This window comes from Phalacrocorax aristotelis, chromosome 13 (assembly GCF_949628215.1).
Source record: "Phalacrocorax aristotelis chromosome 13, bGulAri2.1, whole genome shotgun sequence".
Taxonomy (NCBI): domain Eukaryota; kingdom Metazoa; phylum Chordata; class Aves; order Suliformes; family Phalacrocoracidae; genus Phalacrocorax; species Phalacrocorax aristotelis.
Genome location: NC_134288.1, coordinates 10,485,329 through 10,503,946, shown reverse-complemented (window position 1 = coordinate 10,503,946; position 18,618 = coordinate 10,485,329). Strand labels below are relative to the sequence as shown.

General features: G+C 45.4%; 1 protein-coding gene across 12 annotated transcripts; it reads right to left on the bottom strand.

Moving 5' to 3' along the window:
* Nucleotides 1-1,669: 1,669 nt before the first annotated feature.
* On the bottom strand, nt 1,670-18,426 carry TPD52L2 (TPD52 like 2). 12 transcript variants are annotated; one of them, XM_075109126.1, is made up of 8 exons: nt 18,256-18,380; nt 17,486-17,604; nt 16,199-16,347; nt 15,273-15,332; nt 13,697-13,756; nt 9,424-9,525; nt 3,689-3,737; nt 1,670-3,476 (listed from the first exon to the last, which is right to left on the bottom strand). In XM_075109126.1, exons 1-8 carry the CDS (start codon nt 18,272-18,274, stop codon nt 3,381-3,383), a joined length of 654 nt encoding a protein of 217 aa, XP_074965227.1. In that variant the 5' UTR covers nt 18,275-18,380; the 3' UTR covers nt 1,670-3,380. The 12 variants fall into 12 exon arrangements, with proteins under 12 accessions (XP_074965227.1, XP_074965224.1, XP_074965223.1 ...); XM_075109123.1 differs by having other exon boundaries at nt 17,486-17,631; nt 18,256-18,362; XM_075109122.1 differs by lacking the exon at nt 18,256-18,380 and adding an exon at nt 17,699-17,826.
* Nucleotides 18,427-18,618: the final 192 nt, after the last annotated feature.

The following is an 18,618-nucleotide window of genomic DNA, read 5'->3' as shown; positions in this document are numbered from 1 at the left end:
CAATCAGGGGAGGCCCAGCGAGTCATCAGTGATGAGGAAAGAAAAGGAAAACCATGCGGTAAAACCAAAGGAGCAGGAAAGAGGAGACGCTGTTTTGGTTGCTGGCTCTGTCGTTGCCTGTAAAGATCTCAGTGCTGACAGGGCTCACGTGCTGGCCTCGTTAGTGTAGATTTAATACTGGGATGTTTCATTTAAGGGAAGCAACAGGAAAAAGAGGGAGGAGAGAGAAGTGACTCTGTAAAAGCTCCAGGATAAACCCTCTCCAGGCTCCGAGGCAGCAGGAGAGCCACTCAGGGACACTGGGCTGCCCCCGAGCCCCTCTGAGCAGCTCTGGCTCACCAAGGCTGTTGGCAGGGGGTGATCAGAAGAGGAATATTGCTTTCAAAGCCTTCTCCCCTGGTTACAACAGAATATGCAGATGCTCACAAGGCTGCTGGTGCTTCGTATGCTCCCGGTCTTGAGTTTTTGCAGGGAAGGAAGCCGCATGCCCTCTGTCCTTTGCACAGTACGCTGCAGTCCAGCACCCATCCCCGAAGGAAACTGGAGGTTTGCACCTGCGAGAGCTGCCAGGAGCATACTTAGAAGTGACCAAAAGTGATAAAAATGCTGTCAAGCCTGTAACCAGGAAGGAAAGGCTTAATTAACCTTCCTTCAAAACACCTGAGATCCCTCGACGGAAGGTGCCTGGAGAGGTGAAAAAGCATCCGCCTGCCCCTAGGGCTCTCGCAGGGGAGCTCACAGACCGAGCTCTGCAGCCTGGGGGCTCCCTGCAGCACCCCTCCTCCAGGACTGGGTATCGTACCAAGCCCTTTGCTCTCAGACCCAGTTGCAGAGGTATAGTTTAAACTACAGAAGTAGAAAAAGAAAAACCCTCAAAACAAATAAAAACCCCAAACCCCACAAAAACCAAAACCAAACCCTCAGCACCAAGCAGATGCTTCAAACCTAGTCAGGGATCCTTCCTCTGAAAGCACAGCACACCGGGCAGCTATGGAGCTCTGCTGGCCTCCCTCACAACCTATTTGCTGGCTCTCCGTTGCCCTTTTAAATTTAAGAGAGCAGCTCCTGACTCCAGTCATACATTCGCTGCTCCCCCTGCACCGTGCTGTTTAAATCAGTAGCAACTGCCAGAGCTTCCAAGAAGCCGATTCCCGGAGGTATCATGCCGTAAATCCGAGCCAGCACCACAGCTGCTGCTTTTCCACATTAGAAGTTTCTCCAGCCTCACCCCCACTGCCAAGGTTACTGCTGCGACTGCGGTCCTATGCTCCGAGCTCAGGAGAACGGCGAGGGGGGAGCTGGAGGCACGTCTGTGTGGTTCACCTACGGCACCGGCAGCACAGGTGGCAACGCGGAGGGTACTTGGAGGGTAAGTGTGGGCTTGTAGCTCACTGGCCCTCAGTTGAGCACACGTATGTCTCAGGAACCAGCTGGAGTTTGGTGTCTTGAAAAGGAAACATCAGACTGTAAATATTATTTGGTACGTCCTAAGAAAGCATCCAGAGAGCTGATGGACAAGCAAGCCAGAGGATACGATGGACTACAATATTTCAGTTGCTTCTCACCTCACACTGCTGCAGGCAGCCGCTATTTGCCTGACAAGTTCACATAATGCACCCAAGAGCAGACTTAAGTACTGTTAGAACAAGACAAGAACATTCACCCCATCTTCTCCCAAAGGAATGCTTTATTGATAAGTTTCCTCAGTCTTTATCTGTAAATAGAAACAGTTCAATACCCAAGCTCCAGCAGTCCCTGTTCCACTGGCTCTGTTCCTCGCAGGGAGGCCAGTTTCAAACAAGGAGCACCAGTAAATGACACTCTACACTCCACCTACTGCCTAGCACATCTGCCTTCTAATATTTCATCCTGTGACCCCAGGTCTGCAGAGGGAGGGGAGCAAGGGCGGGGGAAATGGAGATTCATCAGCAGGTAAGTGTCAAAACTTGCTTCTCTAAAGAGCGGTCAGAGAAAGTTCTGTCCCTCCAGGGTGATGAACCACTAAAACCACCTAGAGTATGTACAGTCTAAAGACCCAAGTAAGTCCCACTTCGCCTCTAAGGCACGGAATTGCTCACTCTAGGTATTTCTATGTGGAGGCACCTTACCTAGAATAAGATCAGGCCTCTAGACGAAAACTCAGAATCTTTCAGCTCCTGAGCAATGAAGCTGGACATCAAAAGAGCAAAACATCCAGCCCCTGGGGGAACTGGTTGAGCTCCGTGATTCTCTCTCTGCCAGTTTTGTAAAACAAAATTAGAGCTGCGGCTTTCAACTGAAAAACCCACCCAGTCACAGTCGGATGTACCAGATGGAGAAGCCCAAGGAGAGGGTAGCAGAGCAGAGCCCCTCCAACACAGTGTCAATATTGCTAGAGACAGCTTTGGCCTTTTTAATCTGCCCCTGTTGCTAGCAGCCTTCAGAAATTCTTCCAAGAACGAAGGCATAAACTGAGAAGGGAGAAGCAAGTTTCATACACTCAGGAGACGGAGTGCACCACTGAATTTAACACAAGAACTGGCTTATAAGCATGCTGCTACTACTGTATGATGCAAAACTCCAGTGCTCAACATCCAGCTTTATTACCCTTACAGTCTTCTCTATAGAAAAAAAAATCAGAAGCGAGTAAAGCGTAAGGTGATATAAGGCTTGAAATTCAGTCCAGAGTTCAAGGGAGCATTTCCCTAATATGATGTCAAAGCTTCCTTTTTTTTTTTAAGCTTTATTTCTTTAAAGTTCTTTGCATTTAAAAATAAAGATTTAGTTTTGTTAAAGCTAGAGCATTAGTGTAACAACGAGGCAGCTGCTAAGTGAAGTTTCCCTTTTGGGAGCCCAGAAAAAAACCCAACTGTTTACCCCATTTACCAGACTACTCCAATGAGAGCCAGAGAAAACAGTAACGGGAGAAGCCTGGGAGCTCACCGAGTAGCTGCATGGCATGCCCTTAACAGAGAATATAGCCAGAAGCTGAAGCTAAGATGCCCATGCACTTGGCTTCTCCAATAACTGCTGTCCTCACGCTGCTCAGGGCAATGTATCTGTTCCAAGTTATGTCAGACAAGGGAAAACTGTTTTTTATCTATACCAGTGGCATTTCTGAGCTACTTTAAGGAAACTCCATCTTACACGCTCTCCCAAAAGGACAGCAGTGATACATTTAATCTACAAACCTTAGTGTAAAATATTATTTGTGTACAAAACTTTGCATTCTCTTTATTTGACTTAGATCCAGCAGCAGTGTCTATGAATGAATGATGGATCTCTCCAGACTGGCTCTCAGCCCCTTCTTGGATTCGCATGTTGTTGCTGTTGTGAAGATTTGGGAGGGAGGGGGCTCGCTCTTACAGTTGTGCACAGCCGTGCAAAGCCACATCGCAGGTCTAGAAAGGAGTGTTGTCTTGTGGAGGCTTGTCTCCAGCTCCTGAGGGGGAATGGAGGCCATCAGTGCTATTTTCTCTGCTGCCCACCACTCTGGACTGAAAGGAGACAAGAGAGTTACGATAACAAGAAACCAGTACTGAACATAGCAAGTCAGTTCCCCTTGTTAGGATCACCTACTGGAGCAAAGACTTCACATATCTGAGAGGCCATTTGCCCGAATAGTAGTCTACAAGAAAAACACTGCAGAAATTTAAGTTTCTGCATAAGGCTTCACACTATACGTTTACAAGACAAGGCAGACTCTTACCTTTATGGTCCCAACTCTATCTTCAAATGACTTGAAGGTTGCAGAATTCCTTGAAGAAAGAAGAGAAAAAAAAAAAGACAGGAACAAATCAAGACGAGTTAGTTTGTAACTAAATCAAATCGCGCAGCATGACTGGGCTCTCTGGCCATTCCCATGCAGTGGCAGCAACACCCAGAACACTTCCAGCTCCTCAGCCTTTGGCACAAATCTCTCTGGCACAGCAGACAAATACACCACCTACAAACTCCAAAGGAAAACATTTATACCATGTGCAATCCACTCAATTGCTGAAGCTAAAATGTTGAGGGAAACAAGTCCTAGTCCACGAGGGAATCAACGCACGATAGGTAGAGTAGAAACTAGCTCTTAATTTTACAAAGCTTCCAACTAAAAGCACGTTGTCTTAAATAATAGAAAGGAAAAGCTGAAAAGGGTTTAAAACAAAGGCTTAGGTTTTCCTGTATTACATCCCGCAGGCAGGAGGGAAGGGCCATGTGCCTGTACCAATGGGCATTTTTTATTAGTACAGGAGCGATCATTTGCATCAGGAAAGGCTCATAAAAACCACAGTATAGTAAATTAATCAGAGGACTTCGTATTTCTAGCAAACAAAACCAGGTCAATTGTTTGGCAACCTAACAGGCTTCTTTCTTTGCTTGCGAACAATTCCAGGGGAGCACTCTGTGCCGAGCATTCAGACCAGGCGATTACTCATACAGAGCTGCTTCCCCCAGGCTAGGCTGTGGGAGAACTGGGAGATGAGTAGCCTCATCTCAGTTATTTTTGTTCCAAGGAATCGCTCTGTAATTGCACCCATAAAATAACCTACATCAATCTGGAATAAGGGTGAACAGATAGGGGGCTTCTGTGGGCCTCGTCCAGCCCTGGCAGTTGTTTCTCCTGCAAGGAGACCACCACCTAATGCACCACAAGGACACGTGAGAAGGTCACTGAGCTTCCATGTTCGGATTCATCTCAGTATTAGCAATGGCCATGCCATACACAGAGAGGACTGTAATCCCTGCCCTTCAGGGACCTCTGAAAGCTGCAAATTTCAATTAGACTTTGGTACAGTTGCTACACTGCGTGTAGCCCAAGAACAGCACAGGTGCTAATAACCATAAAAAGAGATTGGGTATAAAAAACCCACCCTGAATTACTCAGACTGCAGGACGTGGTTACCCCATACTCTGAGGGGGGTCTGCTTAAGAAGGGAATCAGTTGTACAAATCAGAACAAAAACCCCAATAACAACGGAGTCAGCTGTACTCTCCCACCGACCCCACTCAGGAGACATAGGCATTTGCTACGTTACCTCATCGCTGGCATACTTATCGAGTGGCGAATGGAGTAACTGCTACTCGGAAGCATTCAGAACAAGGAGGAAAAAGTTAAATGACAATTTTACTGACACTGTAAAAAAGCAGCGTACCCCTGGTTCTTAAGCACTTACTGTCCACACGCAGGCTGCTGTGGACAACTGAAGCGGTAAGAGCCAGCCCTCTCCTCCCTTATTTAACAGCTGCAGCCCAGAACTTAGTTTTCCAGACACAGGACAGTGAGCACGAGTGTTTAAACTGCAAACTGCAACCGTGATACAGAAGTCAATTACAGGGCATTGGTTTGCGGTAGGTTTCTCAGTCTGTGTCAAAAGCGTAGGCAAGGCTTAAATAGCCAGCTTCCCCTTTAACGTCTGCAAAGGCCTGGCATAGAAACATCTGCTCTTTCAGCAGCCTTGAAGAATATCTTACCTAAAGGAATGCGAGAAGGGGTGAGCCCTGGGAGGAGCCACAGGCAGCAGAGAGAAAAGGAAAGCAACAATCATACACTTGTGCAGATCTAAACACTCAATGCAGAGCAACTAAGCATTGACATGGTTATAGGCTCATGGGACAGCAAAGTCAACTAGCCAGGAGGAAGCCTCTCAGAATAAATTACAGAAGCAAGCAAAACCCAATTACTTTTCATTAACTCAAGCCAAGCTAACATGTTTTTCAGAGAACAATAACAGCAACTTAGAGCCAAGGCACTGGGGAGGGAAAGGAGTAGGTGTGCAGCAACAACCCAAACCATTTTACCTATCCCTATCCATTGATTTCCTGTGATTTTTTTTTTAAGATCATGTTTTCCTGAACTGAGGGTTTTACAAGCACTAGCTAATTTGGTAAGGATACTTCCTTCCCCCATTTACCCCCATGAGCTCTCTTACAAAGACAGCATTGCTAGGAACTCTGGTCGAGAACTTCTGTAACAGGAACCTGCAAGTTATCTTGCCAAGCTTGCAGATCTCAGAGTTACAGCTCAGAGAACAAATGTATTTCAGCATAATGAAAATGAGAGTATCTGGATAAAAGGTATCATGTTTACCCCACAACCTGGTTGCCCATTTTTAGGTTTCAAGGTGAACTATCCCCACCAGGTTACCAGATTTCCATGCGTGATTTTGCAACGCAGTATCTCAGTAGTATGAAATAACCGACCAAGGTTCCTACTTCTACCAGTAAGATTACCAGGATGCTCTAAAGGGGCTTCTCCTACCAGAGGCAGTGTTTTATTCCACTTTAATATAATTTTTGTCTCTGCAGCAGGAAGCAGTCATGGCAAGTTGGATCTGAAGTACTTGGCAAGGAGAACAAGGGCTTTTCCTTACAGCCAGAGCAAAGACATTAGGCTTTGTGGTTTCATTTCCCCATGCATCTAAGTCAGCTCTTTGGCAGGACAGACTCCTTGAAATGCTGTCTTTGCATGTGAAATGAATTACCTTTCTTCTTACTCTTGCTTAAAGGAGAAGAACACAGATAATGCACATCCATGCACCATGCTACTCTGTATGCAATACCACAAGCACTGGTTCATTTTTTCAGTATCTTGGCCCGGACCTAGCAGTAACCCTTTTACTCCTTTCATAAGGATTTCAACTTTACATAAATTCAGGAATTTGCAGGCATCTTTGGGGCTCAGGCTAACATTTCATAAAGATTTTGCTTGTAGTATTATGTACAGCAAACTTCATCAGACAAGATGAAGTGTATTGAGGGACACAAAACCGCAAAGCAGGCTGTTATCAACAAAGAGAAAACACTTTCAGTTTTGCAGTTTACTGGGGTCAGTAAAATGCACAAACAGAATGTCTAAAAGCCAATTTACTTTTTAACTGTAAGTGGAGATAACAGAAAAAGCTGAATTGGCCAAGATTTGAAAATATCCCACCCATTAATTAAGCTACATTTTCTCCCTTCAAGGCAAACTAATAGCACAACAGCATTAATACAGTTAGTGCACAGTTACCGCATTAACCTCACCATGTCTCCTTACAATCCACAGCTATAACATTTAAAGTTATTTTGACCAGAATACAGCAACCCTAAAGACTTAATCCAGTAACATATTACTTGTATTTCACAGCATTTGGTCCAACCATTTTTAATGAAATTACACCTACGCCTCCTGTGTATCAGAGGCGTTTGTCCCATTCGTCATGCCTTCCTTGCATTTATCAACCAGTGAAGGCTGACTAAACAAGGAAATCCCTTCTGTTATCTCAACACTTCCAGTGATGGAAAATAAACCTGCTTTACAAGTGAATTTGTAGTGTAAGAGGAAAAAAGAAAGTACAGTAACAGAGGTTGCAGTGTAGGCTATGAGGCCTGTAACGGAGATTCTCTGGGAACAGAGATCATCCCCGCTCATTCCGAGAAGTGATCACAACAACACAACAGGCTTCACTCCTTGTCAGCTCTGATCACATCTCAGAACACCATTCACAGTTTCACCTGGCAAGGGTGGGGTAGTTCCTGCAGAAGCTTATGCTTAGAGTTAAACCTTATTCAGAATGATAATTATCAAGACTTGAATGCAGCACGGGAGACAAGTCTGTTTATATATACACAGAAAAACGGAAAGTCTTTAAAAAATCATTACTGTGTTCCCCCACAGGGCCACATATACAAAGCAAATCCTGCTGAAATAACTTTGGCAAGGATTCCCAAGTTACAAGACAGAAGCTGCATCTGTTTCATAATACATCACCGAAGGTATTAGCTATAAAAAGGAAAACAGGTGTTTAAATTGGTGACTAATGCTGAGCAATACCATTGCTGCAAAGGTCTGACTTGTTTGTAGTCAGCCAGGCCAGCATCCAGAGCCAGTTTTCACTAAGACAGGGCACGGGCACACTCTTCACTCCACCATGCATCCCTTCCCTCCACCATGCATCCCTTCCCTCCATCATTTGCCCCCGGGACGGCACAAACATTTCCGCAGCTGCATGGTGAACTGGGTTTTCCCCAACCTAAAGATAACAGGCAGGACCAAGCCTGTCAAAGCAGCTTTGTCTGGTGGCAACACTGGTTCAGGAGTTTCTGGTTTGGTCCAAAAAGCACAGTTCCCATCCCTTCGCCACAACAGCCCGACCAGACTGAAGAAGTCAGGCACCAAATTTACTTCACTGTTGTCAGTGTAGCAAAATCTATTACCACCACATCTTGTGCCAACAGTGGTCTGCTGTGATCTCTTCTTCCAACAGACTAGGTAGTTTCCAAGAAAGAAAAATTACAACTTGAATACTGGAAAGAGGAGGAAGCCAGTGAGTCCTCTGCCAAATTCAGAGAGGGGAGCTACTGAAAACACCAGAAATTAGCCTCCAGGAACACAGTAAATAACTGAGGACAGAACTAGAATAAATCAGTATTATGTAATCAGAGGCCAACAAGTTCTTACCACTTGGATACTCCCAGCCACAGTGGAATAGGAAATTCCCTACAAAGAATGACAGCTACCGATTCAATCCAAGGTCTGACACATCATGTTACATACAAGTTCTAAGAATACTTCCTTACTAGCCTACACAGGTTGCATATTCAGAATTAGCTCTCAGTTCCAAGAAAAGTTTGTTGAAGGTATTCTGCATTAAAAACCTGGACATCACCATTAATGGGGAAAGTAATCTTTAGCTTAAATTTCTGAAGATCAGGTAAATCACCAATTCTACACCTTCAACTTTGTACAGCTGAGAAACTCACAGAGCAGGAACCTCACCCAGCAACCAAGGGAACTACCCCCCCACTTCCCAATTCAGAGAGGTTTAAATCTGCAATTACTTCAGGGGTCATCTGCTTAAGGAATCTAGATAACCATCAACCACAAGAGATTTTTGATGTTGTCATCACCTTCTGAATCAATTCATATCTTCCAATCTACACAACATAACTGTGCCTGGAAGGCATGCTGCCCTTCTCCATGGAAAGTTGAGATGCAGGGCTTGAAACGGCATGAAATGCAGCATCCAGACTTTGCCCCATTTCAAAGCATAGCAGAGCACAGGAGTGATGACCCCTTTCTAATCCTAAACAGTAACACTGAGAAAACACACCTCCATAATCCAATAACAAATGGAAAAGGTAAACTTTAACACTAGTTTCTTACATGTGACATAAAAGCTGCAGTGAAACCGTATGACAGCAAAAAGGGGAAGGCTGCTAAAAACATTGTGTCATTTCTCCTAAGCCAAATCAAACTTAAATGCCTTAGACCGGGTTTTACTCCATCAACCAGTCTCTAATAAGCATTTAATCTGTCCTAAACTACGATGTACAGGGCCACACAGAAGGTAGTCCCTCAACAGCAATGTGCTGCCAACTAAGCAGAAAAATGGAAAAAAGCCTAGTTATTGTCTGAAGTCTCATTACTGTTTGAAACCAAGATCAAAGCACCAGAGCACAAAACAGAAATCTTACCTCATGTCACCAAGTTTCCTGCTGATAACAGAACCTACATTGGAAAGGGCTGCTGAAGTCTTCTGTCCTGCCTGGGAAAGTGTTTCCTGGGTCTTCTTATAACTAAAGGGAAGAAAAAACACCATAAATTGAACTAACAGGTAGGAGCTGAAAGCAACAAGCATTCTCCCCCATCTTGAAAAAGGAACCCTTATTAAAGGAAAGAAGCTAGGTTAGCAAGCTGCACTCACTTTACTGAAAAAGTCCCTTCCAGTCTTGCATATGTTCAATTACTTGAAGTTTTAAAAAAGCAGCAAGTGCAGGATTAACCTTTCCATACACTCACTTTACCCCTTTGACCACACATTCTTAAATCTGACAAATATTTGCCAAAAAACCCCACAACCAACCCAAAACAAAACAAAAACCAACCCAAAACCCCAACATCCCCAAACTCCCCAATTTTCCATGTGGAAGCTCTAATACCATAACATCGTACCCTATTTGCCCTACAAGTTTTGATCTCCTTGAAAAAATAAGTCTAGGAACCTATTCAATAATATGCTTGCAGCCTTAAAGAAGTTAAACTGTTTGTTGTAGTGTTAGGTTATAGAGGAAAGAGGCAAGACTAACATAACTGTATGGAAAAGAAATGCAGGAATCAGCGTTATGTCCACAACTTGAAGTTTAGAAATAAATTAGAAGTTTCCTATCAGTTACCATTAACCACAACATATAAGTCCAACAGCTTGTATTTGTCAGCTGATTACATTTGAGTTCATACCAAAGCCAGAGAAGACAGACACTTGAGAACCTTTGTTTCCTTTATATGAGACTAATCTCAGGAGCAAAGATTCTCTGCATCACTTTCGTTAACTCACCCTCTCTAAGCTATTCCACAGTTGACGATTAACATCTAGATTTAAGGCATTCTTCAAATTATAAAAAAAAAAGACTCGGTCTGGAAAACAAGTTCAACAATTTAAGCCAAGTTTCCCTATTCCAAATATTTCAGCTTGAGATTACTTTTTTGCCTGACTAGGATACTTAGAAGGGCATTATGGACAGCCTAACATTCTCTCTCATGCCAGAGCTCCCAAGGCTAGAAGCACCATGACGTCAGCTGACTTACTTGCATCTCATTCTCTCCAGACAGAAGTGCGGGAGACAATTCCACAGCACCTGCACTGGATTCACGCAATACTAATTACAACACGTTGGTTTGTTGGGCTTTTTTTTGTTTAAGACTACAGCCAAGTATTTCTGAATCAAGAACGTAGGAGACTGATGCAGAACAGGGCAAAACTGCATCAGTTTTATCTTCCCTCTTCCTGCTCCTGAAAGAAAATTCCTATAACATACACATTTTTCAGACCAATTCCTCTTGAATTCAGTGACTGCAGAAGAACCTGAGCGCACCCCAACAGCAAGGACTCACTACCATTTCTCCATAGCACGATCTTTTGCAAGAAGTAGTTATTGCAGGACAATTTAAAACTTAACTTGTCAGCAAGAACGCTGCTTGCTCTTACACGTGCCATCTATTGCAACAACTGTGTTTGAACCCCAGGGCCAAAGTTGCTTTGGAAGAGGAGGATGTCAATCCCTGCCTTCAGCAGTCAGGCTCCTCCCTGGCTGGCTGAGTCCTATCATGGGATTTGATTTACAGCTGCCTAACAGAAACATCCAAGACCTCATGCTGAGATATGTTGCGCTGACTCTACATCTGCTTCACACTCAACTCTCAGAGATCAGCACTGAGCACCAGAGCAGCAATGAGAGGAACAATTTACAGACTCAGGGGACACCATTGTGCCACGCACACACTGCCAACTCCCAGGTATTATGTCTAGCTTCACCAGATAAAGGCCAGAGATTTTCCAACTGTATTTCCCACACTTGGCAGCAGTATTCTTAAGACAACTGAAGATCTAGCACTCAGGTGCTGTTCCTTCTGCCTGAGTAGCTCCTTCGTGATGCCAGCACAACTGTTTGTACTGACACAGTGATCTAGATCAAAGAAATTATCCAACTGAAATATAACCCTGAAAGAACAAAAAAAGACAGCAGCAGCCAGATAAGCTCGCCAGTCCAGTCCTGCATCCACAGCTCCCACATGCATGTGCACACCTCCACTGCTGCAACACAGGAGGCAGAGCCAGGGAAGTTCAGCTGGGATGAGAAGCTCTTTCACCCAGAACTGCCATCAGACACACATGTGGAACAGCATCCATGACAACCAGGGATCAGGTATAAAAGATTTTAATGCAACTTAACTATGCCCAGCCCTGACCGAGAAGTTGCAACTACACTCCTGCAAGAGACTTGGCCAGGTTTACCATGGCTTTAAATTCACAAGCACTCACTTTCTTCCCTTAACACCAGTACAAAGCAAGACAGAATAATCCAAATCTGGGAGTAATAAACACAAGCTCTGATTAATACCTTGGTCTACTAACAGGGACTTGGCTGCAGCAGAAGCTGCAGAAATTATCTCTGCCCTGTGGTGTTCATCCTGTGGTATTCAGACATTTAATGGCATGCTTTCTATAAACCCTGACAGGGAGGAGCCAAACCTGTACCCTCAAATCCTCCTTTATCTATTAATATCAGCTTCCCCTCGCTTGCTCTTCTCCAGCAATCACAATTTGTGCTGTCTGCCTAAGTATACAAACCATCTAAGTCATGTGGCGTCCAGGTTACAATGAAACTGGAGCTAGGGACAGATTTGGCTGATTTCTGTCCTGCCTATGTACTGCTTGCAGAGGGCAAGCCTGTGGCCAGACATGGCAACTACCAGGAAATTCAGCAGTGCACAAAAGCACAGAAAGGTCATGAGTTAGGCCCAACTCCCAGTTCAGTTAGGACGCTTGTTAGTCATACCGCTGAGAAGCTCAAACAGGAAAGAGGATGCATTTGCATAACAAACACAAAACATACGAGTAAAACCTCATCCTTTGATTTCTTGAACTTTACTCTTCGCATTTACTGAGCTTTAGACAAAGGAAGTAGAAATTCTGTTTGTTTTCTGAAACACTGCTCAAATCTTGCTTTTCAGTTCCCTCACCTCTCCATTTTAATCAGCATCTACCTTGCTAGCATGAATTGTCACTCTGTCTAGTGCCAAAGCAAGCATGAAAACTAGCGTGCCACAGCTATTCAGGCCTTAAGTGGTCTACAAAAGCATGCTTCTGCCACATTTCTGGTGCTTAATAAGTACAAGGAAACAGATATAACAAGAAGTTTTCTATTCTAGCAGGCACACCCAGGACAAACTCTGATTAAACACCACTGGAGTCTGTCACACTGTCAGCAAGTATAAAAAACAAGGTCATTCTATTTAGCAAGTGAAATAGTGACAATTTACATCTTCTTAATCTAGAAAATGTACACGGAACATTGAAAGTAAAATCTGCATACTTTACAGTTTTTTCTGATACTCCTACTTTTTATCTCTGCTCATCTTTCACCCATCTTATGAAGAAAACCTTCTGCTCGCACACGCTGCCAACAGCAAGCCAGCTCAAAGGACTGAATTTCATACCCACTCCAGAGAACAGGAAAAGCTGGCTTACCTAAGACCTACCTTACCATGGTTTAAATCAGTTCAGGAAACAAGGACACTACCTGCCTGCTCCCCACTGCATCACTGTAAAGGATTCCCCTATATACTGTGAGAAAGATGCAGTGAGCAGGACAAAGGCCAACTTCCATAACATGCTTCCATAATTTAGTCCAGATGAGAATTTAATTCCAGGCATTTAATAAAAACATGGCTAAGAGGCCATCACAGCCAATAATTGGAGTGTAACAGCTGTGAGGTTTAAGCTGTTCAAGCCCATTTGAAGCCCCACCATGACAGAACAGCTGCCTTAGACACTACAGCTCTATTTGTTCTCATCAGGTACCACAGCAAAGAGCAGTGCCTCCTCCCTGCAGAGCACGTCGAGGGTAACAAGAAGAGGACAGTTTGGCTACTCCACAGCTTGTCAGCTGAAGTTACAACATGTGTCACACAGGTCTCAGCTACCCAGCAGCTTCAGCCAGTTCTCCTCTGAGAGCAGGCAGGCATCTGAAGAGTATCACTTGGACCACAATGAAATCATTCAAATACTGACCTGAGGAAAAGCTCTCCCAGAAGAGGCATTTATTGGGTTAAAAAAGTGAAAGCTAGAAAAGAGAAATGTTTAAATAGATCTAGTCAAAGCAGAGGACTGTGAGCAGGGGCACAGAATGTTAGTGGCAGCAGACTGTCGCGAAAGCACTTGTTAACGCTGAAGGTTAAGACACTCACGCTTCTGATTGAGTTAATTTTTCATTCCAGTCCTCCAGTGTGCTGCTGGCTGAAAGATATCTACAAACACAATGGAGGTTAGATACAGTCCCAAGATTCACAACAGACGCTTTTGACACATTCCACATTATTAGTGTGTCTCTACACTTACAGTATCATAGGCTTTATTTCTCTGACAATAGCTTTCCCCCCGTCTCTGTTACAGCCAGAGAGAAAAGAGCTGTTGTTTGAGAAGTGGGGAGACACCTAAGCCCCGTTTTCTTTCTTATTTAAGCACATTCTAACACTGAGCACAAAGAAACAAAGCCTGCAGTTTAAAAGGTGCCAGGATTTGAAAGACTGCATCTTCTGCTCCCTTCCTACACACTGCGAGGCAGCTATGTGTTAAAAGCACAGAGCTGTGAACTGAGCTCAAGCCCCAAAACAGCTGACTGCCACACCCAAAGATGTATTTTATCAATATAGCACAACCTGGACAAACGGTTAAACTTAGCTTCATTTTCTAATTTTTAGATATCATGTTTCCCTACATAGAACACAGTACCTTAGCGGTTGTGAGAATTAACACTGGAGGTACGGAACAAACACAACTACTACAGAAGGCGTCTGCTACCAGCTCGCACCACACGCAGCAGGGCTCAGAGGAGGTGACACATGGCAGGCAGTTCACGTCACCCAGAAGTGTAACTCTCCCCAGTGAGATCCATGACATCTTGCCTAATGACAGGATGCTCCCAATCCACATTTTCCTCTTAGCTAAATAACCATCTCCTTCAACACAGGATGTAGAAGGGAAAGAATCTTCAGTGCAGAAAACATTCAGTGTCTCCCCTATGTTCAGCTATGCAGCAGGAATCAGAATGACTCATGCCTAATATGAAGAGAGGTCTAATATAATTAAATATATTCTAGAGAGGAAAGTAGCCACATGTTCTTTGTCTGCATTTGTTGCTTGTACATACTGCAAAGACTAAAATTCATGGCTTTCTAGTGCTGACATTAGCAAAAAAGGTTCACATCGATGCAGAAGAGCCACGGTGTGGCAGCTTTCAAAAGCTAATATGTATCTTTGCACCTGCACAGCCCCTGTTTCCAGCTAGAGGTAAGTACCTTCAGGCACTCTCTCCCTCCTGTGGCTGTACAGAAAGGCAATAATCAAACTGATTTCTACCACATTCAATGATGAGAAGAGAAATAGTTTCACAGTAAAGACAGAGGTCTGCTAATAAGACATTTTATTACAGACTAACCTACCAAGGACCAGCTAAAAGGAAACTGTGGTTGGTTTTTTAACTTTTTTTTTTTTTTAAATAAAATGTGGTCTGGTAACTGATTGGAATTTTTCTTCTGCAATAACAAGACCATGAGAGAGGTGATAGCAGTAACGTTTACTCATCTCCTCTGCAACTGAGGGATGCTTATAGCTGGAAGCCAGGCATGCTGCTAATAACAGTCCTGCTTCACCATGCCTCCAGCTCCCAGTCAACCCCCGATGCCTGTGAGACCAAGTAGCAGCACAAATCGGGGAGCGCAGCAAGGAGCAAGGAGGTGTTGCTGAGGAGCCCGAGGCACTCACAAGTCAGACTGTGTCACTTTGTCATTCCACTCTCCAAGTTTCTCAGATGTTTTCACATAACTAGAAACAGAAAGTGTTAATGAATATAACTTTAATATTCATTTTTTAGAAGACAATGACACAGATTTCAGTAACAAAGGAACAACAAAAATCGAGCAGGGATGTAGGAGGGAAGATGAGGAAAAAGGGAAAGAATAAACAGTGAGATACTCAACCATCTGGTCTGCAGTAGCACTGTCAGTGCTAAATTCCAGTTAAGCTACATGAGACTTTTTAGATTGAATGGTATCTCTGTGGGTACCGAGGGTCCCTTACATCCAGGCACAACTGCAGTGTCAAACTTACCTCTCCAACTCTCCTTTCGGCACAAGCACTGCAGTGACCATACCATTAGTGCCTGTTCAGGAACGGTCAGACTAATTTCAGATCTTCTGCAGGCACAGATGACTATGCCTAATGCATACTAACATGACAGAACTTTCTCCTAGGAAGTGCAGGCTTTTTAATTCAAGCTATACGACCCAGGAGCTGGCTTTGAACTAACACTGTGCAGCAGAGCTTTGAAACTTCTTACGCTTCTCTCTGAGCCTGAGTTCAGAACAAGGTAGCAGCAGCCTGTGTCTCAAAGAATGGGCAGAAATAGGCAAATTGAACTGTTAAGTGGCAATCTAGACCTCTAACATAATGGGAAACAGCATCCAGCAAAAATTTATCCAGATCACAGATATTAAAGTTCCATTTATGCTGACATAAAGACACTGACGCATAAGAACAATTACATAAATAGTTTTAAGTGCCTTTTACTCTATATACCCATCAGAGCAAAAGACTCCAGCCACTTGGAATAGCCCTGGAATATGCTGCTGGGAAATAATTACTGTGGAGTCATATTTAAATGTGAAATGTGCAAAACAAGCAACACTTACGCGTTGGAGACTTGGACATCATGCCAACTTTTAGACAGGTTTTGCTTTAACCCATCCAAGGGAGTCAAACCTAGCTTCCGCTTCAGCTCTCCACAGTGCCTCTCTTTAGCAGCCAGAACTTGCCTGAGAGTACCAATTTCTTCTTCAACCTTTGAGAGAGGCAGAGGCTTGTCTTAAATCACAGTTCAGTAAAATTCTGAAAGCTAAGCCTACTTTCTTCCTCCCTCAAAACCAGCAAAATTTGATTGACATGCATTTATAGAACTGATAGGAACTTTGGATGCACACAGAACAATTCAACTGAATGTGAACAGTGCTGGAATGGGAGGCCTGCAGCTCAGACTCCAACTGGGAAAACATCCATAAAAGTCACTGTACTGGTGACTTAACGGCACCAAGATTAACAAAATTCATTCCTAGCATTGTCATTTCAACAGTAAATAAAAATCAATTGCCAAACCTCATTAACTAAGGTTTCCATCTTATAATTCTTTTCCTCTGATGTCATTAAAGCAAAGAGTTTTTCTTCAGAGATCTTTCTTACAACATTTTCAAAGTACTCGCAAGTTGTTTCCAGGCAGAGAAGGTTCATTTCTACCTTTAACTGCAGCTCACCAAGATCTGTGCGACTACCTGGAGCAGCAAAGTCCTCCCTTGCTAAAACTCACAAGTCAAAGAATCACCATGAGATTCTCAAATGAAAGAAAGGACTACAGAAGAACAGCGGCAATTATCTTTGGCTACATTTCAGATAGAAGTTATAAACTGACTTTTAAAACCCCAAAGGTGCCCAAAATTTAGGATATTACATTACAAGCTCTCAGCTCTTCAAAACCATGTAGGCACCAAAAATAGTTGCCTACACAGTGTAATAAATATTTTAGAGAAAAAGGTAGAAAAAGAAGGCACGTTAAGTGCTCCATTGTTTCAGTTTCTCTATGGAAAAACAAGTTTCTTTTGCATACCACTTAGCTAAAGTGTTTTCTCACTGCAAATGGAGCTAAAAGCCTAGATTAAGCTCACGGCATCAGAAGCCACTTATTTCCTTAGAGCACTAAATTAAGTCGTTCTGGGAAAGAGCACGCAACATACCGCAGCGTTTGAAGTATCTGCCAGCTTTGCGCATTTTAACAATTAGCTGAGAGATCCAAGAGTAACACCACTGCAAAATTAAAAAAACAAAACCCAAGCCCTGCTCCCGCGGCGCCCATTTGCTCCTTCCCAGCAGAACACAACCATAGCCGCACACGGTCCCTGCTGACAAACCCCGTTTGAGGGCCCCGTTACCTTGGCAAGCTCAGATCTCAACTCCTCCTCTTCAGCAAGGGTAAGCCCCTCGGGCGGAGAGGTCCTGGCTGAAGCCGCGCTATCCACCGGAACATCCGTCATGGCATCCGACAGTAGACCTTTGTTGGGAGAGTTAAGGTTGATATCTGTCGCAGACAAGGAGCAGAGGGCAGACAGAGTAAGCAGCCAGCAAGCAAAGCATGTTATGCAAACCTGGGCAGCCTGATGGGAAAGGTGAAGAAAGGGGCTTCACCGAAAGGGGAAGAGAAACCTCCGGCGGAGTTTCCTCCATAAACATCTATCAGAAGCGACACAAGCACCGGGCTCTGCTCGTCGGAAACAGCTCCTCTGCCCAGCGGCAGCTGCTTAATAACCCGCGGGGCGCACGCGAGACCGTGGTGGGGACGAGCCCTTGCGGGGGGACGGACACAAGCCATGGGGTGGGACGAGCCCTCGGGGCGGGGGGGGGGAACGACGACACGACGACAGGAGCATTCGGGCACGGGGGGGCGGGGGGGGGGGGGACATAAGCCTTGGGGGAGGGGAACCAGCCCTGGGGGGGGGACGGGGACACGGACGCGAGCCGTGAGGGGGGACGACGACACGGGGGAGAGACACGGGACGAGGCGGCAGCGCCCCCCGCGGAGCCCTGGGGCCGCAACCCCCCGCACGGCAGCAGGCCCCCCCCCCCCCCCCCCGCCGGAGGCCCTCTCTCCCCTCACGACAGCGCCCCCCCGGCACCGGGATGCGAGGGCCGCTGCCACCCCTACCCTGGCTGGCGCTCTCCATGGCGGCGCCCCGGGCCCGTCCAGCAGCCGCCGCCACCGCCCACCCTGTGACGCAATCAGCGCCGCGCCACCCGCTTCCGGGGACGGTCGCGGAGAGAAGACGTCACCCATCGCGTCGCCACGACGACGGCGCCTCCTTCCCTCTTTCCCCCCTCCCACTCCCGCCGCCTCCTCCCTTCACCGGAAACGGCGGCGGGGCGGGGGGCGTGACGTCATGGGGTCAGCGGTGCCGGGCGAGGCCGGCGGTGCCGTGCGCCCGACCGGAGGGAAGGGGGCAGCATCAGCACGGGCCGCGCGGGCCCGACCCCGCCGCCGGGCAGGGCCCGGGAGCCCCCGGCCTGGGCC